The following is a 25,920-nucleotide window of genomic DNA, read 5'->3' as shown; positions in this document are numbered from 1 at the left end:
GAAATTCTTTTTAAATCTGTCATAAATCTCAGAAATCACTTTTTTATATACAGCTGAGGAAGAGATACATTTAACTTCATGCTTGTACACTGTACTGTGTTCAAGAGTACTTTATTTTTTGTTACAATCTTCTATCAGTGCAGTTAGAATATGAAATATTTTCCTTATTTCTTAGAGAGATAATCAACTTTATTAAGTTTGTTAAGCTTCTATGTTTAAGGTATAGTGTCAATTTATTGTAACATATGATAAAAGGTTTTCAAAATCCAATATCCTCTATTAGTTTTGGGTGTTTAAGAGAGTAACAGCAAATATCATTTTCATCTTACTATTCTTTAGCAACTTCTTAAATGATCCCTTCTCATCGTTGTTTCTGTATTTGATGCTGAAAAAAAGAGTTGATGCTAGAAAAACACAAAAACTTTCTAGATTGCATTATTACTTTTGATCTTAGGGTAAGCCATCATCTTTACCTTTATAGCTCAAAATTCTCTTGCCTTTTCCTATTCCCCAGTACAAATATATAGTACGTATTGTTCATACATTTTCCTCATTCATTTATCCTCAGCCTTTCTCTGTGTTTTATTAGTCAACTAGCTAGCTCAGCAGTGGAAAACCTCAGTCCAGTGGCCATTTGGGGTTCATTAGCTCTTCATGCCCAATTGTCCAATCTGGTGAGCTCCTTCCAGAAACCATGCTATCTCTTTTCATTTATTCCACACAGCAGAAGATAGGAAGGAAGCATTATTTTCCCTTCTCCTGAAAGAAGGAAGGCCAAATGTAGGGCAATAACAATCACAGGGTTAATTCCATCGTTGGTCTGATTCATTTCCTTCTTTATTTCTTCTCACAACCTTTGTTCTCATACTTGGTTAACTGCCTTCCTCAGTCTTCTGGACACTCTATGCTTTATTCTTCTGACAACCTTGGCTCGTTTCCCATGGAGCTCTTCTTAATCACCTCCCTTTCTGATAATACTGCTTAGCTTCTACTGTGTGACAGTTTTGTTCAATAAACTAATTCTTTTCTCTCAAGCTAAATTTAAATTTTGTAGTGACTGAGCACAAGTAATATATGAATGGCAAAAAAATGAATGTATGTACCCCGTAGAATATTTATTACAGATGAGAAAATAGAGCAATTTTAAGATGTGCAAATACCATTAGAAAGCTGGTAGAAAGTATGGAGTCTGTGGCACAGGATAGGTGTTTATTAAAATAAGCAAAAATGATGTGTATAAGAATGTGTTTCTGCCTGCTTTATTATACAGGAAGAGTTAGATAGGAGAAATGTCAAAATAAGTTGAGTGCAAAGTAAGTTTTATTTAAAATACATGCAGTAAAATGAGATGACATAAAATAAAGAATAAAAAGGTGCGGAATGAATGTGAATTAAAAATAAAGCTGAGTGACCAATATGTTGGACTGATTTTCTTATGTAACAAAGAATGAAAATCAAATTCCAATACAAATATATGAAGGAAAAATAAATGGGTTGAGAATGTGGTAATTAGATGGAAATGATGAGATCCTGAAAAAGAGAGAGATGAGAAGTTTAAAGAACAAAGTACAATCCACAGGCATTATAGAAGTGAGAATGATTTACAAGATAGAAACTTATGAAGAAGAACAGAAAACCAATGTTGATATGGATTTACTTTAGCTATGTTTTCTTTTAGCTATGAATGCTTTTATGGATTACTATGTTTTACTCTTTTTCTACATAACACTGAAAAGCTTGAAAGAGAAAGCCATAATGGGCATGTATACACACATGTAAATTTTCTTTTAATGTTGAATATGAAAAAAATTCATTTTGATTTTCTAACCTTATAAAACTTCAGCAAATTGCCATTTCAAAAATTTATTGAATATTTAAGCTATTAAACAATTAATACATAAGTAATTATAATAAACAACTGTTTATTACAAACCCAATTCACTATTGGTGATATGATTATTAAGTAGCTAGGTTAACCAACCAAACTTGACAATTTTACATACGAATATATTTGGCAATTTTCACTAACTTTATTTTGAGCATTAGGAAAACCATATCATTTACATTTACAGACTTCTGAAATACATTGAAAACCAATCAATAATATCTATTAAGTACATGAAAATGGGTGTAGATGACATGGGTGTACACAAATAAGTAACATTTGTTTACTATAACAAAGGGAAAAGTCAGCAAATTTTGAAATTTAACTTGGGTGTTGTCAGAAATATGTAAATAAGGGGAAGAGTTTAATGAAAGTTAAGAGCAAGTTATCTATACTATATTCAGCAATATGAAAGAGGGTGAATACAAGAGTCTCTTAATAATAAAAATGAAAAATGAATTTGCTCATAAAACATTTGTCTCCCTGATACAGCAATAAGTAGATTACTACTAGGCTGGAAGGAGTTGCACAAGGTCAGGCATTCTATTTTTCCATGCAATATGTAAAGATACAATATGGGAATTCAGTCTTGGCAATTACTAATACACCACACAGACACCATCACACCCTGTTTACTGCATAAAGAGGTCATTTGTGGTCTGCCTCTGTTACAAAAAGCATTTGCTGGAGAGTGGGGCATGTTGAAACGTGCAGTTAAGACAAAATTCCTTATAAGACGGAAGAAGCCTAGAAGAGTTAATGTTGATAGATACAAGGCTTCTAATTCTTCTGGGATGATTTAAGTCCTCTCTCATCAATTATTGTCCTTTGTCTTCAGAGCCTTATCACCAGTAGCATTACAGGAACTGAGTATAACAATAAGCAGGACAAAATAAGCTTCTGAACTTTGCAGAGATTTCTGTACAACCAGCTGTGTAAGATTGTTTTTAATTTTTTAAAAAGTCGTCAAAACTCTTCTGTCCAAATGAAAAGTAGTAATAAGATACATAGAGCTCATCCATAAGCAGGAATATAAATTTGCTTCTCAATCCATTTTTAACATCGTCATTTATTGATTAATGTTCCTCATATACTCTGTGCTTCAATAAGGTCTCCTTAAAGAGCTTAGTTCTGATAACTACACGGCCATGGCCGTGAAGTTTTCTTGGCAGCAATATGGAAGTGGTTTGCTATTGATCTGGCATTAACAAAACCAAAATAAATCAAAACTGTTTTTCCAAAACAATAGCTTTCATGAACAAGAATATTCTCTGAAGTCCTGCGCCTTTTAAAAAAGATGCAATCACTAAGAAATTTTAGATGTTCTGCTATCAACCTGCTTAGTGCTCCATTAACATTGAAAGAATGCATTTAAGTCCAGATTCCTCACTTTTACAATGTTGAATAATAAATGCAGAAAAAAATTCAAAGGCATTGTAAGAGTTAACAGGGGTATTATAATATACCAAGCCACCGGTTTAAAAATTTAAGAAACATAATTTCTCAGTTTGGGTGACTCCTGAAAACAACCCCTAAACACAACTGCAATAGTGAGGTATTAAATTAAATTTATGAAGAATTAAGTTGTATCCTTACTGGACAGTGTTAGAATATGCATTTTTTTAAAAAGAAAAGAAATAGCTTCAAACCCTGTGGAAAGTGAAGGAACTCATGGCTGGAGAGAGCTGGAGAAAAGTCTTTAGGAAAAGCCAGCTATTTCTGACAGCAAGTTAGCTGCTGTGAAACAAAACCTTGTCTTTCATAAAATGTTTACAACTACGAGAAAAAAAATATATCCTCCGGCTAAAATATTTATTGGCACCTAGGAGTCTGAAGAGAGCAAGTGAGGCCTTTTTTTTTTTTGCAGGACACTTTATCATCAGCTACATTCTCAAAGGGATCTCTGAATGAATAGAGCTGGATTACTCAGCCTTCAAGTCCACGCCCATTCCTCTCCATTTTCCTTGGCAAGACTGAGAGCCAAGCTATTTTTAGTGAGGTGGCTTTCTATTTTTAGGCAACTAGCAGTTAGAGACATTTGTTAGGGGGGAAAAATTAAAAAAAATAGAAATAAAAAGGAACACAAAAAGGGAAGGGGGGGAGGATGAAGCTTCCTTTCTCATAATGTAAAGCAAGCTTTTCAACCTGTAACTCCAGGCAATTCAGCTGCTTCCAATCTTGTAAAAATAAAAGAAAATACAAAAGTTCAAGAATTTAAAAATAAACCAGGCCTCTGGCAAATAGACCAAAATACAACAAGCTGTTACTATGTGAATCAGTGACTAAAAAAACAAATGACTGGATTAAGAAGAAGGAGGGGGAAACAAAGCCAAAACAAAACATTTAGAACTATTAGGTTATAAGAACATTACACAGACATGCAAGGTTTTTTTTTAATCAGCTTTTAAGCCAACTCTTTTATATCTTAAAAAAAGTGACACAATATTGATTCAGATCCTTTTTTTTTTTCTATTAAAAGAATTGTTTGTGAATCAGCTTTAAAGAATTTGCTCTCCCTTTCCCTGTTTATAATTTTGGTCTCCTATGATTCTTACCACGAAAACATTAGGCTGTGGTTAACAGGAATGGAAAGGCTAGGGAAATTAAAGGGCCTTGCCAGTTTCAGAGCATTTTGAAGTTGATTAGAGACTGAATATAAACAGTGAGCCATGGCCACTAAAGATGCATTTGGCAATTTTATGCCGCATCAATAGAAACCCAATTTCAAAATAATGGTTCCATAGAATATGGAATATGGAATATGGAAAATAGAATAGAATAGAATAGAATAGAATAGAATAGAATAGAATAGAATAGAATAGAATAGGAGTTTTTCTATTCCAACCCCCTGCTACCATTACAGACAAATGGTTGTCCAATCTCTTTTTTAAAGCCCCCAGTGATGGAGCATCCACAACTTCTGAAGGTTATTTCCATTGGTTGATTGGTTGAATTGTGAGATTCCACTTCAAATACTATGTTTAATTCTGAGTTTTGAAAAGTGGAACTCATTTCTCTGGCAAAGGCCAAGGGGCTGCTGTATAGCCCAATGCTTTGGAACCTCTTCAGATAAGAAGAGATCATCCATGTATGCTCTGGATGGTGATTCTTCAGAAGGAGACCACAGAACAGCAGTTTTTCACTGGTTTCAATGCTGGGATATGGCGTGATAAGCAATCTTGCTTCCAATGACAGCGGAACCTTTTAAAGGACACTAAATTCATAAACTTCACTTTTTCATCCCTTTCAGAAATTTGCTCATTAACTACTTCTAGCTATTAGAGACCTTTGAAATGACAAGTCTGTAAATGATGGATAAATCTGCCTTTTAATCCAGAATAAAAGAAAACTTTAATTATAAAATTAAGAATATAAATAACATGAAATAAACAGCTAAAAGTTAAATACATTTTTGATTAGGAAAGTTATAAATGGACTAAAGATCGAGATAAAATTGGAATATTGAAACTTTTAGAATAAGATTTTGTAATTACTTACAGAATATAAAAGCTTCTTATGAGAAATAGATCCTGTTTTGGTTTTTACAAGATACAATATAGATAAGTAATTTCATGACTTCAAAAACTGGACATTACACAGTCTAATAATTTTAGGATGAGGAAAGATATACCCCACTCATGATTGGTTACAACAATAAAAATATTGAAGGAGACTTTTAAAGAATGGGATCAGAAAATAATAGCCACAATATCAGCAAATATCAGAAATGATGTCTACTTCTATGGATATTGAGTGGGTTGGGATAGCACTTTTCAAGTGTTTGAAAAGGAGTTGCAGAGGTCCATTTTCTATCATCCCAGGGTATATAATTTAGAATATTAGAAAAAACTTTCTAACAGTAAAAAGCAACTTGACAGTTACCAACTCATATTTGTCAGCTCAGCAGAGCCTTGGACTTGATAGCCGAAATATCGCATCCCAATTCTGTGTTTCTGTGACTAAATGTAACTTTCTTGCAAAGTCATGGCTATAATACGAAAATCAAATACTTCACAACTTTTCTACCATAGCATAATAACTTTCAACTGGACTTATTTAAACCTTTTATTAAATCAATTGGGAGCAAACTGGAGGAATAACCTAGCATACTTTCTAATTATTAGAGCTATAAAATCATTCTGAAGGAGGATTTGAGAAACAACCAAGTTCTGCTATGAACTCCCTACATACAGATTATATTTCTGCTAGATAAGCCACTGAAGCAAAATGGCAGCATTGACTTTTCAACAAAACATCTCAGCATTTTAAGCAGTACATCTGCACAGCCTTACTACTTACAAATAACAATTATTCTACAAATAAATTCCATGAAAATTAGGAATTAGACCCTTATTTGTATATTAGTTTTACTGTATTAAAACCAAGCGGAACAAATGCCTAATTCTAAACATGTTTCCTTGGAAGAAAACCCCATTGGTTGCAATGGAACTAACTTTTTATGTGAGGAAATGCTAGTTGCCAAACCCAATACTGGAAATACTGAGTGTGAGGGGAAGATCAACACTAAGAGGGAACAGTTCCTAAGTCCATCCTTCATGGCCTAAGTTTGCCTTGAAAAATATCCCCCCCAAAGCCAGTTTCTCTTTATATTTGTATACTTCAAGATTTAAAGCCTCTTTCATGAGGCTTTAAATCTGTTGTTACATAGATTTGTATGTAATCTGATGTTATATAGACAACATCTATAGGAGAAAATTGATACAAGTAGGTGTCTTAAATATCCTCTCCACTTCCTGAATTATTATTGCCTTCATATATTAATCTCATCAAAGAATTTCATCATGAAATTTACCATTATGGAAATGATAGGATAGACTATTCTTTAAGTATAGCCATTCATTAAGAATACACATTAGGTATACATAAAACATGCTTTATATGTAGGAATTAAAAATGCCTAATGCAAAAATGGATAAAGGGGACGGCTAGTCTATTTTATTTTTTAACAAAACTGTTGTTCTACTGCCTAAAATAATCCAAGCCATATTTACATGAGATATCAATTTTGAGCTACTAGAATTCTAATTTTGGGGGAAAGGGGAGAAAATCCATAGAATATGAAATCAAATTCTTCTTTCTCTCTGAAACTGCTTGAATTATTTTTTAAAAAGATGTTTTCAGACGTTGGATTGCTTTTTCATTTCCTGCATTTGCGTTATAAGATCACTGAACCTTATAGCTCTAGACTCCCACTGTCATCTTCTCTAATGCTTGAATCTGTTACTGCTTACTACTCTTGTGATAATTGTCATTTCCTGCTGGCAATTACTGTCTTGAGAATCAAATTCACAGCCATTTGCAAAGACTTATAAATCTGCTGAATTTGCTAAAGCAAGCAAAAAAAATATTTGATAATGCTTCTGATCCTTTTTAAAGAAAAGTAAGCTGCCCTATCTCTTCAGCTCACCTATTAACCTTAGAAGAACGTTAAAATTGCTCAATCCAAAAGATATACCGGTACTTGATTGCCAGAATGGATCCAATGACTTGCTTTTTTAAAATTATAATTTATGGTTTTCTACTCGCTACTCCAAGTTAGTAACTCCTACTGGCTTTTTTTCACCACACAACTCTCACCAAGCCTTAAAGAAGTAGGCAGGATGAGGCAACCCAAAGTTATCTGCTGTGACTGTCATAAAGGACATCTCATTTCAGAGGCGTTCTGTCTCTGAATGCCAGTAGCTGGGAAAAATGTTAGGACAGAGATATATTTCTTAATGCCAAGCAAATACATTAGCATTTTTCCTCCCAGATATCATTCAGTTTTAAGAAACGGGTATGGTCTTAGAAAGCCTTCAAAGGTGAAGAGGATTCCAGAGAAATTCTCACTGATGGAGGAGGCTAAGATAGACATGTGACTGCTCTGCCTTTCATTCCACTGATTTTCCAATACACTAGAATTATTCTGGTTTCATGCCCTTTAGTCATATGTCAAGAAAAACCAATATCATGGTGCTCTTCACCTCAATATTTTCAAGAGTAGTATACTGTTATAGCTAAGAAAGAATCCTGCCTTTGACAAATTTTGGGGGGATGTTTCCTTTCCACAGATAATGTCTTACAAGATCATTTGTACCAGTTGTAATATCCTGACTGTAGAATTCCCATTTGAGTTATTATGGGAATTGGGTTGCTCAGTTCGTTGGCCTTTAAGATTTGTTTCATTCATTGAGAATTGAAAATGACCCTTCCTGACAATATCTCTTCTAAATCAGTTTCTGACATTATAGCATAGGCGGTTGCTTACTTCATTATGTGTGAAATGGACTGTCATATTGATGGAGACATTCAAGCTCTGAATAGACCGTATCTCTATTATTTAGATGGAAACAGGATATATGAAGACCTTGCCCTTAATTTCCCTCCAACCCTGTATTTTTATCATGTCTAAGACTACTCAAAGTAAATGAATAAAGGTTCATAGCTTGAAATAGTGAGAGGTGCTTATTTATATAAATAAGAGTCTTAATTGATATAAAAAGCTTTCAGAATCTAATTAACCTCCCAGTTGATCATTAGTGCTGTGACCTTTAAAAATAATTGACAGATTTCTCCCCCCCCTTTCAATGCATTCAGAATTTCTCACCAGGTAACTAATCTTAGGTATGGTATAGAATCTACTACAAGAGAGATTTGATGCAATAATGTTCAATAAGAAAATCAGCAAAATCGTACATTTTGACATTTCTTTCAAACTTAAGGTATCACTTATGCTTCAGTGATGTGCATGAACATACACTCTCTATACAATCCAAATAATATTTGTGCCTAATTGTCTTCAGGCTTTCAGCACACTCAAGTTGCCATGATTACTTAGCTTTAAGACTGTATGATCCCATATAGATTTTCTCAACAACTTGTCATTAGAACAACAAAACACTGTTAAAGATTTATAACACCTGGAACAGACCTAACACTTGGAACAGACCTAAGTCATACTATAAAATTTATACATTGTCTCATAATATATGTCTCCCCAAAAATAATTATATAATGTATGTGAAGAGTTTTTAATAATATAATGAGCAAGACAGAAAGAAGCAGTGAGGCATCTGCCAATACTGATTTCTCCATCTGCTGTTGCTGCTTCTCCTATGATCTGCAGCAAATGGTCTGATGTGCTATTGACTCTGCATGATCATGATCACTCAGCTGGCAGCAAATTTTGCAGAAATTAGTAAGATTTACTGTCAAGTAAATATGTTTAGAAATGTTTTATCATTTATGAAAACGTAAGCATGAGATAGAAAGAATATGGATTTTAGAAGAATATGCATTTTAATTTATATTAGTTGCTTTCAATTCCTGCCTTCAGAGACCCTGCCACAAAAATTTATTTAGACACAATTCCTCTGTGTTTGTCAAGAATAAAGTGTAACTATTCTGTACAATGTATCAGAATATATATTTAGTTTATGAGATGCAGGCCAGGACTACAACTGATGTCAATAACGGAGCTTTTCCATAGTCTTAAGGCTGTGTGCAGCATTTCAGATTTGTTCTCTGAATGATGTATGAACATAACATCTGTCTGCAACCTGTTAAAGTAGTGTGTGAAAGTAGGAAAAGGAATGGGAATTTTATGATGTTTTGGACATATGCAATGCTTATTCTGGGTTCAAAATATTGCACAATCCTATTTAGTATGCTAACAAACTTTCCTTAAGTATATGAATGGGAAAAAATGGTAGTGCTGGACAAACTAACTTTCTTTCACTGAAATTTGTTCTTATTGAAGAAACATGATTACAGTAATTTTGTTAGTACCTCTACTTAACTGGAGTTTGAAAACAAATACTGTATCTTCAAATATCCTCTGATTTTAATTTTGTATCCTTCTTATAGCCTGTGCTTTTCTAGTTTAGATGTAAGATTGAAGTAATAAAATCTGGTATATAGGAAGGAACAAGGAATAATGAACAGAGCATATAGTGACATAGTTTATTACACCAAGAATATTGGTTTGACCTAATATTATTCCACCAATCCATACAGCAACTCTAAAAAATAGATCAAAACTTGTATTGTCATGCCACATTATTGGGAGGTATTTAATTGTTGGGAGGTATTTAATATTTATATGGTGCGTTAGTGAAGGCCACCTAATAATTTTATGATTAAATTTGTTTGACTAGGAACATTTTCCTAATGCTTCATACTCCTAGCCATTCGATTATATCAATTCTCAATTCAGCAGTGTTATTACAAAAGAACAATGTTTAAAGTACCATTTTCATTTTTTCTTTATGTTCTGCAATGCAATTACATTAAGATCATTTAGAGACCTGGCACTATTTTCAGTGGAAATCAGCCTACAATCATGGAGAACCTTATACTGTTATTGTGTTATTTTATTAGAGTTACAAAGAATCTGAATTTAACCTGATTTAGCCTCTCCTAAGGAAAGATCTAAGACCGAACAAAGATAAAAACCTATTTTTAACTCTTGATTTGAGCCAAACTCTCTTATCTCCTTTTTGAGACTATAAACAAAAATTGTTGTACAGAAGATCCAAATCCGAATGTGCAAAGTTAGGGTTTAAGTAATGTAGATTTAAACATTTAACTGAGCAATTTGGAGAACACAGGAAAAGAAAAGGAAAGTTCTCCAGAGGATCAGACCTATATTTAGCAAAAAACAGTATGATAAAATCAAGCAGTCAGATCTTTGAAGAATGAGATTAAGGGGAAAGATACTAAGGTTCAAAATTTAGAAAGAAGAGAAAATCTGAGTAAAGTAGGTTAACCTAACTATATATCAGCAATCAATGGTAAAAAGTAACAGGCCAGTGAGAACAAAAAAGGATGAAACATCTAAGAAAAGCAGAGAAGTAAAAGATTGATGTACCAGATTTAACAGAGAAGGCAAGTGATTGTCTGGATGACAGGGAGAAGCATAAATCGAAAGAAACAGAGTTAGTGGAAAAGCAAAATTAGACAGACTGTCTGTAGGACTTTAAAGATTTGTGATATTCTATGTAAGAATGAAGGAGGAATTGGGCAAAAAATTAAATTAAAATTAAATTAAACAAAAACACCAACTAGATGTTCAGATGTTGGAACTGATCAACACTTTAATGTGTATTAAAACCATAGACAATAAAAACATGAGAGTACAAATGATAGCAGAATAAAACCTTATAACATTATCTTGGATTAAAATTCTCCGATATCTTCTCCCCAGATGCTAAGTGTTCAATGGACCCCACAACAAATTCAATTCATATGTAACATTTCAAAAAGTGGCCATTTATTTTACATTTTTGTTTAACAATGTTTTGATAAAATATGCAGATTCCAAGTTTACATTTTGATTCATGGAAGGGTTATGATTCTATGTTAGCAATTTTGGTAAGAACTGTTGTTCTTAAATTGTTTAAAAGGACAAAAGGTTCAGTTGCAATAATAGTTTTTGTTTTATCACACCCTGACCTAAATCTGCTATGCAGGACTGAAATAATTCAGCAACATAAGCAAGGTATCTTGAGGTAAGAAAACATAAGGTTAAAAAAAAAAGCAAGGGAACAGCAAGACTGTGATATCTCCCCACACACACACACACAAAAAACCATTTAATTTTCTATTAGAAAACAATGAACAGGTGAATGCAAACAACTGAATCTAATTGCTATACTAACAGTTTACCTTCTAAGATTGATTGGTCTAATGTGTCCTTAGTCAAATTCAGTGTACTTTCCTTAGGGTTGTTCGGCTGCTAAATTGCACATTAGAAACAAAATGTGCCAATAAAAATAAAGTTTTGTAAATTCAGGCAAAAAGTTAAGTTCTTTATGTCTATGGAGATTCTCAATCATTTAGATCATTGTTGTCCCAGAGCTTTTTGGATGAGAAGTGAAATCAAAGAAAAAACCCAAAAAAGTCCAGTTGCATTTTGGAAAGGCACATTTGAGTGAAGTTCCTTATTTATTTTACTGAGTCTTTTCTTTTGTACATGGATTAAAAATTGTATTTTGAAAAGAAACAAAAAAGATTATTATGTAGAATTCCACTCTTTGTCTGACTTGTTGGTCAGAAAATGGATTAGGGGCTAATAGTATTTTTATTTTTAAAGGTAGGATAATTTTTTTTTAGCGGCAGGCATAAGTTGTTTAGAGTTCTTTTATATGCTAAGTAAATAAATAAATCTTTGAACTGTAGACCCTATACCTGAAACATCTGCATCTTTCTTATTCCTTGCCTTTTGTGGAATACCAATTAAGTGTTCAGGACAATTCAAAAGCTGGGTCATTCTTCTGTACCATTATAATAATAACAACAACAAAACTGTTTTAATAAAAACTACAGATAATAACAGACTTATTTGTTAAGAACAATTGCTGTTGGAAGCAAACAATTAAAAATACATTTATCGTTGCTTCTGCTGTATTCCTACATGAAGTTCTCATAAATGTGGTTTGCTGTGGATTTGCACAAAGGCATTCACAAGGCCATTCTAAGAAATACTAAATTATCAAATGAAAACTTTAGAAAGACATGACATTCATATCATTAGCATGTATGTTTGGCCACTTGAATCCCATAGAAATTAAACATATGAATATAAAATATTTATCTGTAAGAATGCAGGTCAGCTAAATAATCAGAAGATGGAAGTGATTCATTTTCTGCTGTCTTGAAAAAGAACTAAAAATAAAAGATCCACCCTGTACTAGAAAAATACTACATTCTTGATGTGAAGAATAGTCCCTTTATTTGACAATACAAGTTGCCTTAAAAGACTCATTCTTAAGTATAATTCACGGAACAATTCTAAAGTGCAATTTCATTCGTTCCCGACTCTAGGGGGGCAGTGCTCATCTCCGTTTCAAAGCCAAAAAGCCAGTGCTGTCTAAAGACATTTCTGTGGTCATGTGGCCAGCATGACTAAACGCCAAAGGCACATGGAACGCTGTTACCTTCCTACCAAAGGTGGTCCCTATTTTTCTACTTGCATTTTTTAAATGCCTTTGAACTGCTAGGTTGGCAGAAGCTGGGACAAGTAATGGGAGCTCACTCCATTACGCGGCACTAGGGATTCGAACCGCTGAACTGCCAACCTTTCGATCGATAAGCTCAGTGTCTGAGCCACTGAGCCACCATGTTCCTTTTTCCTATTACCCTTTTTCCTATTACTCCATTCTTATTTGGACAATGTCAACCTTAAAGCTGGGTAGAGAAGCAGAAAGGGAAATTTAGCACCTGACTACCCTAAAAATATCTGGGTTTTATTTTTGGTCTTGGAGGATTAAATGGTATAGCTCTTAATATATTATCCACAGAATTGCAACCCAGGTTTGCATAGGATTGGCAGTGCAGAGTTTTGTCTTTAAATACATCTTTTACTGATGTATTTAAATATTGAAAAGATGACAATTCTTTGTTCTACATCAAGACATGTACTCAGATACTTTCTGTGTACAAAGCTGCCTGCCTCTTCAGCTTTTGTTTTCTTGCTTCATTGTACTGGCAACAGTGATGCTAATTATCAAGTAAAACAATATAATTATACTGAAGATTTTTTTGGCTAATGTAAAGATTCTTTTTTTTCCTAAACACCCCCCACATACTGCAGAACTATTTCCTCTGACCCTGAAACACTGCTGAATCCGGAATGACCTCTGCACTCTATACTTCGTTCTGAATATAGAAAATCACATCCTTTCAAGTTAGTAAGCTATTTTAGCAGCTACCAAGCCATATGGTAAAGAACAATGCAGCAAGCCTTTTGTATCTCTTTTGTGTGATTACTGTTTAACTGTTTAAATATTCTAAAATGATTGTCAATGGGTTCCTATAACTACTGCTTTTTTGGTTATAAAGAGCCAAAACTTTTGCTGACATAAATTAATAAACAGCCACAGCTACAGACACACAGAATTGTGTATTATGCATTTGTCACCAAGCACAGATGATATACATCTTTTCTCAGGAAGTACTTCTGTTTGTCCATGGCTGTTTACCAATATCGTTACTTTTCAGATTTAACCATTTCTTTCCCCTTGAAGCCAAAAAAATCCATCAGCTTCAGACAAAAGCAAAATAGCACTGTACTATAAAGAACATAAGAGAAAAGTAGTCGGAGTTATCTCCAAGGCTACATTATTCAATAATTGTGGGGGAACATCCCATGGCTGCAAATAGAGCTTTCCTACAGGATTAACATTCACATAGCCTGCTGCTAATGACAGGTATCTGATGCTATAAAGAATCAAGAAGAGAAAATGAAAAATTAGTCCCTGTATCAACGATTTGGGGAATAGACAAGACAAGATTATTAGTATTCAAAGAAATCTAGGGAAACTAATCTAGATCAAAGAATGTAGGGATTTTTAGGAGCAAAATTTCCATCTGATAATCTTAAAGTGTGTTTTTTTTTTTAATTTTTGGGATGGTGGATGTTGTTTATTAAAATAAGGCATTTGCAAAAAGTGTTCTATGAAATATCCTGTTACAATGAATAGTAGAACATATTAATCATTCTACAATTATCCTGCATGCCTGGTGGCAGGTCTTGTTCCTGTACCTGTACTTCTATTTTGAAATCATTCAGCATAACTAATTTCAACATTTCTAATCAACTAAGTAATTCACACGATAGTAATATTTCTTTCTATTGCCATAAATACCTCTTCTGAGAGAGATTTCTTCAATTGGTCATAAAGTGGAAACAAAGCATGGAGATGGCAAATTCCTGAAGCCAATAATTCATAATAGAGAATATCAAGCCACATGGGAATGCAAGTTGGGCAAGATAGGCTTTCTGTTAGGTCAGAGTGGTCTATCTCATCATGAAAGATCATATTGTTTTATTAATATGCTGTTATTAAGGAATTTCATGAATAGAATCTTCTCTTATTTGTTGTTAGTCAAGAACTGAAGAAAAGAAAGAGTATTTTAATGATTTGCTGTAAATGTTAAGAATAGTTCCTAAGAATCCACAGGAAGGCTTATAACAGTAATCTATTTACATTTTTTTCTTCCAGAAGTTGACTGAAAGTATAAATTTATTCAACTTTAGTAATCATCAAAAATTTTAGCAGTTACTTTTATTGCTTAAAACATTGTTTCTAAATTTAGTAGAAGACTAGAATATTTGTATTTGCATTGGGATTTTTGGAAGTTTGGAAGGACTTCACTTATTTTTTGCAAGATTATATTGTGCAGTTTTGTATTTGCATTGAAGTACAGATTCAGAAATACAAGTAGCCACCAGACATGCACTTAAACTCTGGCTCCACTGAAATCAGCAGCAAATTCTTTAAGATTGTTACAATAAAGTATGCATTTCTTTAAAAACCTTAAGGGTTCCTGAGACGGAGCAGCTCTATTTACATCTTTGTTTAAGATAGTCATAGGATTCCAAAGTAAATTGATGACAGCAAGCAAAAAATTAGAACACATTTGAAAATCAATGCTATTATTCTCTTCAAAACAACAAAATAATATACCAATCAATATATATTAAGGAACATGTATGAGGTAAATTTACCAAAAGCTTCCTTTATTTGCATGGTTAGACTCATAAATTATATTTCACTTGCAGGAGCATTACAAAATATATTGGAGGGTATATTTTTAAATATGAATCCATGGTTTTAAAAATTTGTAAGATTGTATTTGATAAGATAGAAGTATCTGAATTTTAAGAGAGGTTTATTCTTTTACAAATATAAATCTGAAACCAACTGAACTAGCAAAAAGAATGCACTAAAGTAGGAGAATGTTATGAACTGAACTAGCTCGGATAATTGTCACATAGAAAATGAAATCAGTTTCAAATTAGTATAGTACATTACAGGGAAAGAAATCCTCCTTATTCAGTATAATACTTACCTCAACAATATCTGAATTCGTTCGACTCTCATGCGGCTCATTGTATTCTGTATACTTCAGCAACACCTTGTCCATATCAGTGCTGGCATACTGGAAAAGTTTATTGGTGCTGTTGAAGATTATGAGAGCAATTTCACAGTCGCATAGAACACTCAACTCATAAGCCTTCTTCATTAACCCAAATTTCCTCTTCGTAAAAGTCACCTAAAACAAACAATAAAGGCAGAAATCAGGTTTGATCCTTTTTCAATTGCTTTAATTCCTGGATTTTAACAAGTTCAAAAGTGGGGTGTATAATTTCAATGCAGAGTATATCAATGCATATACCATATATAATAAACAACTAATTGAAGGAAGGCTTGAATGACATTCATTAATCTTGGCCTCATCTTTACAGATTTAAACCAGAACATTCTATATAATAATGCAATTCAATTCATTATGTATGTAATATATAATGTCACCTTTAATGTTTTCCTTACATCAGCTATTTCATACATTGTCAGTTTCCTATACTTTTTATTTTCATTTACTATAATCTAGTTTCTAGCTTGCAAACCTACCAACATTTAAATTTATAATTCATTGTTCTCTTTGGAGGACTTCATGTATATGTTAGTCACTTCTAACCAACTGCCTATTAGGAGACCTGTAACAAAACTGGTCCTTCCTTGTGTCAAATAATAGACTGTTTAAAAAGGACTGCTTTCTAAATAAAAAATATTAATTAACGTTTTCTTCATCAGGCACTGATTATAAGACACAAATCTAACAGGTTTCTGATGTAATCAAATCAAACCTATAATGCTATGGCTAAGGAGCTAGTTTCACGCTCTGAGGCTACTTAATTAGTTCTAGTTTCTATCAGTTCTTTAATGCTATCAATAAGAATATCTGCATGGGTTTCTATAAAGGATAAAACACTCCAATATGTATTATTCATAAAGGTGTGTTTAATCTTCTTATAAGCCTAATGCATGCTAATGCAACTGCAAACTGCTATAAAATATCATTTAACCATACCATGAAAAACATGACATTAAATCCATTTCATGTTACCAGCCAGCCCACATCAAAAATGTATCTATTTCCCTGTTCTTTGCAAATTGATATTCTACAATATAAACAAACTACATTTGCATCTGATACATTATTTCTATTGATTTTTTACTATATAGATGCAGAAGTCTAAAATAATTTTCAAATTATTACATTGTATTACATTGTATTCACAATAGTATATACACAAAACTTTCTCTATTCTTTATTAAACCAGAACAGTAGTATTTAACATAATTTGCAATCATAATATTCAATTTAACTATCAAATTTACTGAAATGCGTCACATTAGTATTGATCTACAAGCCAACAGATATATAAAGAACACAAAACTTTCTCTATTCTTTATTAAACCAGAACAGTAGTATTTAACATAATTTGCAATCATAATATTCAATTTAACTATCAAATTTACTGAAATGCGTCACATTAGTATTGATCTACAAGCCAACAGATATATAAAGAACTGAATACATATCTGAGTAATGCTAGTGGAGTAAATCAGGCATAACTCTGTGGAATTCAAACGATTTCAGTAGGATTCCTTGAAAAGAGTTTAGGTTCTAACCAATAATGTAATACTTAATTAGTTCTGTGACGAGATTTCCTGAACCAGGTTAAGGTGCTATCTGGATGCCTGGAAGCAGCTAGATCTGGATGGCTCTACCTATATCCAGTCCAACATTAACAGCCTATTAGGATGTTAATAGGATAACATCCTATTACATGAAGAGAATTGATAGAGATTGCTATGCAAGTGCACAGAGCATTGAATAGACAAACACTGAATTTGCTCAAAAATTTGAGAAGAAAACTATGATGTCCTATCCACTAGGGTTAGCACTATTCCACATTTGTTGATCTTGATTTGACACTCCAAAAACACTTGAGCTCATGAAACCAAATTGAATTTGTCAAAGAAATTGATAAAATATATCCATGTAATACCAATAAGCATGTTTATAGCCATTTTGAAACTAATGTTATTTCAAGCTGGACTTTGCTTTGTAAAACATGAAAATATATTTTCCAAGGGATATGAGTTTGTGTGTGATTTGCTCTTTTTTTTAAAAAAAAAAGGGGGGAAAAGGTCTAGAGCCTAAAATATGGATTGGGCTGGATATATAAATCCCATACACTGTTACTGCATTTGAAACTATTTTCAATGAAACTTGCAAACCACAGTACTGGAAGAAGACAGCGTGTATATAGAATAGTTTCTGTTGAAGAAAAACCTCAAAATTTAGCATATTAAACATTCTCACCATCAAAAGTACATTTTGGAACAGAAATATCTGTAAGACCACTGTGTTTACAGTTAGGTGTTTCTGAATACTGAAGCTGACCACATGAATGTGCTACACAGCACATACTAATTTTCATGAGATTTGTTGCAGACTTTTGCAAATGATTTCTTTTCATTAGGCTGTAATTTAAAACAATGACAGAATAACTAAAGCGTTTATTTCTTTAAAAAAAAGATTAAAATGTAATCATAATTGCTCGGAATATGATTCATTAGCATTTTTCCCAGGTGCATTATATGACGATATTACCATTGTTCACCAAGATATAAAACTGGTTTTATGCATCACTGTTTCTAAAGTGAAATAATTTTTACTATTCATTTAAAATATGCCACTCACAGTTAAAAATTTCAGACTTCTTTGCACTTAGCATAGTATCATCATAAATCATTAATCTCTTATACTTTTACAATAAGCTGTCATAGGAATGAATCTATTCTTTTCGTGTTAGTGAAAGTTCAAGACTTAAGAAATTATTAAGAGGATTGTGAAAGGTATTTAATTTTTTTCTTTTTCATTATTCATGTGCTAAAACAAAGTATATTAGGTTTTTAATGTATGTAATTTATAAAAACAAAAAACAATATTATGTACTTTTAAATAATACATTGGTCTCTCTAGTCTGCTAAATTAATCATTCAACTAATTAATTAAAATCAGTCTCTTGTCTTGGTTCAAGTCACCTTGAATCTCAAGATATGTGATTTTGTTCTCATTAATAAAGTTTTAAATAATTGAATTTATCTGCAGGCCTGAAAACCCTGAAATATCTTCCTAGCTCTAGCAATACCATTTTCTACCATATTTGTCTGAAATATTTAGTCCCACAAATAAGTCTTAACAATAAAGACGTTTATCTAATTCCATATTGGTGTATTGGTGCTTAGATGAAATGCTGAAATGATAACCTTTCTCATTGCCCTTGATATTAGATGTCCTGGGACTGAATCCTCAGCATCAGGATTTGTTCCATGAATAGTAACCAATAACTGCTACGGTCTTTTGGCATTAGCTGTGCTAAACTAGAATGGATGAGAGTTGCACTCAAAAGACTTCAATGGCACTAAACCACTTAACCCTATTACAGAATAATGTTTCTGGAATGAAAATGATTTAGAAGAGTATTTTAGAAGACAAGGATATTTTTAGAAGATCCTGGGAAATAATATTGCAGCCTGGAAATTTTGCATGCAATATTCAGATGCATACATACAAGCATGTGTGTGTGTGTGTGTATATACACATATACACACATATTCATTCGGTCTGATAACTATGATAACTATATAAATATGTGTAAATATGCTTAGCAATAATCATAATGGATCAAGATGGTTACACATAAGCAACACAGTTCCAAATTTTGGAATCACTGAAAATAATGGACTATGAACTATTTGCTGTTTGGCTATGTATGTTTTGGATAAGCGTCTAATCTGTTCACCAAAAAGAAAAAAAAAATATTTATTGCAGAAACAAATGTGTAAAAACCCATTTTCTGCAATTAGCCTTTTCAAATATTATTAATAATAATTTCAGATAATCTCAATCCAGCCATGAAAATCCTACTATCAACATGTGTCCTGCCAATTGGTAAACCATATATCTAATTAAATTTATAATTTACTATGGTGGCTGATTGCTTTATATCCTAGTTGCCACCAACTAGTAGAGACAGGTCACAAAATACTATTCTTCTTATACTTATTATATCCTATTTCAAGGGTTATAGGTGAACTTATTGAATTATGACACGATGAAGGTTTAGTGCCAATCAACACATTGTTTTATATTTTTATCTGTGTAAATTAACTTATTTTAATTCATGGATTCAGGTAATTTTCTGAAGACTTCCCATCAAACAACATCTGGCATTAAAAGCAAAATTCTCCCTTAGGGTGTTCTATGGTAGTAATGTCATTTCACTGCAATAGGAATAAGGCAATGAGTAAACCAGCCCACGCTTCAAGAGCAACACAAGTGCTAGGCAATCACCAAATGAGTAGTTGCACCGAGTTTCTATTTATCCAAGGCAGAAATATTATGTTCTATGTCCATGATGGCAAACCTATGGCATGCGTGCCTGAAGGGGTACGCGGAGTCATGTTGACTGGCATGTGCGGCGTTGCCCATTCCTCTTCCAGGTTTCTGGTGCACATGCACATGTGACAATCACCTGGCCTTTGTGCTTGCATCAGTGCCGGAAACCGGAAGAGCTGGTGTTCCATTTTCCAGCATGAGCATGCATGGTGGTAGTAACTTGAAGACTTGCCGGCCGGCGTGCATGCAGAATCCAGAAGTACATCTAATGCTTGCCTGAAAATTTCCAAAATTCTGGATGTTTAATACAGCTACCTAGCAAACAGCTTTTTATGCTGACTACTCCTGGTTTCATTGTCCTTGTTTTCTTTTTTAACAGTGTCCTATCAAAATGGACGTTATATAAAATCATGAGATAAATAAGCACCAACTAACTTTTTAGTTAACTTTTTAGTTAATTCCTCACAGAAGACTAATTCATGAAACCTTATTCACTATCAATTTAATGACATGGATTTTTTTCAAAACAAACTCCTCGAAACTATCTTAGGTTTCCTTAAAGGTGCTCCTGTTTCCTCTCTCTATGCAGAAACTGATACATACCTAATTAAAGCTGGAATATTTGCAAAACTCCTCTTGTTACTTGATTTTTGACTTGTAAAGCAGTGCCTTCTGGAACCAGTTAATTTTCCATTCATTCTTATACTAGTTGCTTTAAATTTTTATTCCATCACATGTGTAACTTTCATTTTTCTCCAAAATTCTTTTTAAATTCAAATAATCCATATAATAATCTCTTATTCAAAAACAGGGTGCTGAAATTCTTAAATTTAAATTGTTTCACTTATCACAAAATAAAATTATTCCTTGGAATGCATTAAAAGTGAATGTAAACGTTATCTGAAGTATGTTGCAGTGCCCTCCCTCTGAGAGGCACTTCAGATTCTAGCAAATGACATCAGTAACTTGAGAAAGTCAATTTCTCAATATTCCATATAAAATATGTTTCTGCCTTTGCTCCAAGAAAAGAAGATTTTACCATTATTTATTGTACTGACCTACTCCCATTTCAGCACATGGAAATATTCTGGAGCCCCTCTTGGTAAGAAAATCATTTTGGCCTGATTCATATAAAATTGAATATTTAATGAATTTAGACAAGGAGACATTGCTATGGAAATTAGCAAGATTTTCATCGGCTGCTGCTAAACAGAGAGAATATTTTATCAAAACTTTTTAATGTTTTCTAATATTTTATTTGTTGTAATAACACTGTTTTGATATTTTTACTTGTACCTATTCGCTATAAGCCTGAAATTCAGATTAATGGTTCTCCAAATCTGCTTTACTATGCTTTATTATGCTTTAATATTTCTCCCATTTTGAGAGATAATGCTTAATTTGCTTTTGAGACATCTAACTGCAACTATTTTTTTCTGTATAAAGTAGTTTTAAATTATATTTTTATTGTCTTAAAAGAATGAGGAGATGGAACCTCATTGAGCTTTTTCATGCTTTGATGATGATTAACAAGATTGATGTGTACTAAAACCCACACTCTAATAGGGTTTCCACTATTAAAACATAATAGTGTTCATAATCCTTGAATATAATGTGTATCTTCACTTATTGTTCACATACCTTCTCTTTCACCTCAGAGGAATAAATTAATTGGTGGGGAAAATGGACAAGAATCAGATGACATCACCCCCAATGCGGTGCATAATCCGCTGTTCACCATCTGTGAAGAGGCACTGTAACTTTACCTTTGGAGCTATTGAGATGATAGGCGACAGCCAATTTAATCTCTATGTATGATATGTGCAATTTCCATGTTTCAAGCTTATCCTGAGGCCACATTGGTGAAAATCACTATATGCTAATGTAGGTTCAAATGTCATGAGAATAACTTGAGTGAAAATAAAATATTTTCACAAGGAGCGAGTGTTCCTAAAATATAAATACAGAGATACAAAATGATCCTTCTTGTGTAACTGTTGAAAATGGACAAACTAAAATGTTTATTTGTAATGAAGAACACTCTACTGTTTTCTGATCTGATACTCTGACATATAACAGAACTTTGTAGAACATGACAAAATTGACTTCTTCCACCTAGAAGCCATCCCATCAATTTGTGGTACCAAAAAAGGAATAGCATTTTGCCATTGTTTATGTTTAACTAAAATTATAGCCGAAATTCTGTGCCACTCCTAGCTGTAAATGGCTCAGTGTAGGAGCAAAAATTACGGGTGGAAGGTAAAAGCCACAAATCCACTTACTACGTCATTCACTTTTGTGGTGATAAATTATGATACAGAACTATGTTGCTTTTATGGCTGTTGTCCCTCCTCTTCCCCCTTCTCAGGATATTTCTGTCTCTCTTTTAAAAATTTAGTAAGCTGGCAAAATAATTATGACCTTCCTATAATAACAGTGTTGGTATCTACCACAGATACAAAGAAATAACAGACTTGCTGTGACCCTTTTATTTCACCATACAAACTGAAGCTATTATTTAATTTTCTTTATCCTGGTATTTTCTAGAAATCCTAACCAAAATTATTCTCAATAATTATTTAATGTTAACACATCTAGAGAGCCCCATATTGCTATAGTCCATTATTCCACTGCACATAGAAATGGAAATAAAAAAAAAAATACAAATACGCCATGTAGAAATAATAGACATGTTTAATGCTAATTATAGCTGACATTTTAAAAATTGTAATGTTTTTGAAAATCATCAATAAAACTGAGTTTGTTGCTCCCACTGAAGTTAATCAGATTTTTAGTCATAACCATCTGGATCCAACATTATGTCTATCAAAAATAAAATATCCTCCCAAAACTCTTTATAGCTCTTCTATTCTTTCATTTTTCTAGCCCAGAATTGTTAGGGTTTCTGCATATCTTTTCTAGAAAAATATCTAAAGCAGAGAACCCCAACCCCAAGTCCATGGACTGGCACCGGACCGCAGCATGCCAGAAACTGGGCCATGCAAACAAGCCAAGGCCTATCCACAGAAAAACCTCTCTCCACAGAACTGGTCCCTGGTGCCCAAAAAGTTGGGGCCACTGATCTAAAGTACTTAGGTACAATTAGCTTCCATACAAAACTGTCAACAGTTTTCTTGTAGTAAAAGTCTCCAAGCTAAATCTCCTTTTCTCTCTTCTCTTTACTATTTGTGTGTTTCAAATCATGTCTGAACAAAGATTCTCTTGCATCCAACTTTATGCTTACGCTCAGTAGCAGTGATAAGCTGAAGCATCATTGGAGGGTTTTCCCCTGACAAATCTTCTTTTGTATCATGACCAGATAGGACCCACTGAATGAAAGGACCTTTAAAAAGAGCAGCCAAGGACACTTCATCACCCTCCTGCTATGTTCCTTATAATCCTTCAATTTAATTTACAAGGACAAGACAGGACTGAAACTGAAAAGGGAACCATTGTCCTTGTCAAAGCATGCTGATCCACAACTGGCTAAAAAGGAACTGCAATACAGATGCTTTCAAGTTGTGGCTCTAATGTGAGGTACTCCCATCCATTCCTAAGCAAGCCCAAAAAATAGATTTGAATAAAATGATTGAGCATCAGTAACTTCAGTGGGATTGAACATACTTAAATCTAAATATGCTATTGAACTGGGTTGAGGATTGGGAAGCAGAATAAAAGAGAGCACAGCTTCTTGCACTACCATGAAATATCCCCTCCCCTTTTTTTTGCCACAACAATAGAAGTCTAGTAATGAAGAAGAGAGCTAATCAAACTGCAGTTTTACTATAATACTTTTAACACCACAGATCTTACACTTCAAATATAGGACTGGATATTTTGTAAGCAAATTTGCTTTTAAGAATAGCAAACAAAAGGACAACTCTATATAAATTGGCATTATAAGTGACTTTACGACTTATCAATATTTAGCATCCCCTTTCTTGAATACATCTGAAAACAATTTTATTTCTTTGCAAGTTGGATAGATGGACTTCCTCAGAATGGCAGTTCTGAACTTTACTGCATGACAGAAATATCCTTGGTTATCTCTCATTCTGTTTCACTCTCTGCACTCTCTGTATTCTGTTATCCCTAAAGTAAACATTGTGGATATTTTTGAGAATCATATGAGAAAACTTTCTTTCTGCACCAAACTATATCCTGCTGAATGTTACACGATGGTGCAGAAGAATTTGTCTGATACATTGTAATAAACAATAAGACTACACTTTAGCCACAAAATGCTAAGACACTTTGGCAAATATAAATACATGTTTGGGTTGAAAACATGTTTACTAGTTAAAACAAAGCTAAAATGTTCATGAGGTAAAGGTCACAGAATATTTCATTCCCTACCGAGCAAATGGTCAGGAAGCACATTTGTCTCCATTTCCTGTCAAAACAGGAAGAGTGCAACTTCTTCCTCCACACAATGACTTTAGTTTTGCTTCCCACCTCCAGCTCTTATTCCCTGAGGGCCTTCCAAACGAATCCTTAAAAGACAGACATAATTGTTTCTTTGGCTTGCTTGTTCTAGTCTTTGACAACTCATTGACATTGCTGTTTACATTCTCGTTTGTACTGAGAATGAAGAGCAATGTAATCTATATAAACAATTCATTCTAAAATTATGCTTCAATACAGTTTATCAGTCAAAGATTCTTGATCCATGGAGCCCCTGGATACTGGTATCAATTAGCACCCCCTTTTTCAACAAACAAAATTTCTGTACGTCAAGGAGAGCTTTAGGAATTTGGCTTCACTAGGCAAAAATAAAGATGTGCAAATTTCTAACAATGAAAAGTCTTGGGTTTTTTTTCTTAATAAGCATATCTTAAATTTTCCGTATATTTATCTTGACCTATCATTGTTGTTCAAATATAAGCATGAACAAAGAAATACTAGAATCATAGCTATAAGATCATATATTTTAAAATGTTTCCATCTCAACTGTGCAATGGAATACTACTATTAAGATTCTCCCCCCTAAAAATTCTGTTGAGGAAAAAAAAAACAAATTACAATTCCCATCTTACTTATTTAAGCAGTCAACTATTGAATAACATATTTTTCAAGTATGAAGAGAAAAAGTATGTTTTTATGAAATATGGAAACTTGTATTATATTTTGCTTTCATGAATTTTCATATGTAAGAATACAGGCAGCATAATCTGTGACAGTAAACGGATTGAAAAAAAATCAGATTGTTATATCTGTACACAAAGCCTTCTGGCTTTTTGCATGTGTGTGAACGAGCAAATGTGCTGGTGTAAACTGCTTGATAATTTCATGTTGTTTAACTATTACTTTCAGAATCCTTCACTTATTGGCATGCTGGGTGGGTCCCTAGAAGTTGTAGCCCAGCCACATCTGGAAAGCCATATGCTGCATCTTGTTTTACAGTCTTCTATTTAACATGCAAGATACTACACTTATGAGATTTTACAATTTTAATTTCTAATGATGTAAGTGTACATGTTTATTATTAAAACCAAAAGCATATATACCAAATTTATTAATGAGCTTGAATTTGTTTCAAATCATGATACCAATCAACCACTGGTAGAAGAAAATAATTATTTAATTTTAGATTGCTCATATATATAGTTGAATGCATCTCCATTTTTGAAGGCAGATTATTTCAAATGTTTTAAAAGTGGCATTGCCCAGATATTCATTATTGATGGGGGCAGAAGATGACTGAAGATTTTGAATAAACTGTTGCACCAGGATGCTATGTTACCCTATTATGGATGATGGATTTAACAATCTAG

At 33.1% G+C, this 25,920-nt stretch overlaps 1 protein-coding gene across 10 annotated transcripts in view; it reads right to left on the bottom strand.

Moving 5' to 3' along the window:
* Positions 1 to 25,920, bottom strand: part of MEF2C (myocyte enhancer factor 2C) — a 193,236-nt gene that overhangs the window by 60,479 nt on the left and 106,837 nt on the right. For all 10 annotated transcript variants that reach the window (XM_070938788.1, XM_070938792.1, XM_070938786.1 and 7 more), the window contains one exon: positions 15,740 to 15,943. In XM_070938788.1, coding sequence (XP_070794889.1) covers positions 15,740 to 15,943 — 204 coding nt within the window. The remainder of the gene's footprint in view (positions 1 to 15,739; positions 15,944 to 25,920) is intronic.

The sequence above is a fragment of the Pituophis catenifer genome, unplaced genomic scaffold (assembly GCF_029215685.1).
Source record: "Pituophis catenifer annectens isolate HBS135680 unplaced genomic scaffold, rPitCat1.0.hap2 SCAF_2, whole genome shotgun sequence".
NCBI lineage: Eukaryota > Metazoa > Chordata > Lepidosauria > Squamata > Colubridae > Pituophis > Pituophis catenifer.
Note: the sequence above shows the minus strand (reverse complement) of the source record. Positions and strands in the feature narration are given on the sequence as shown.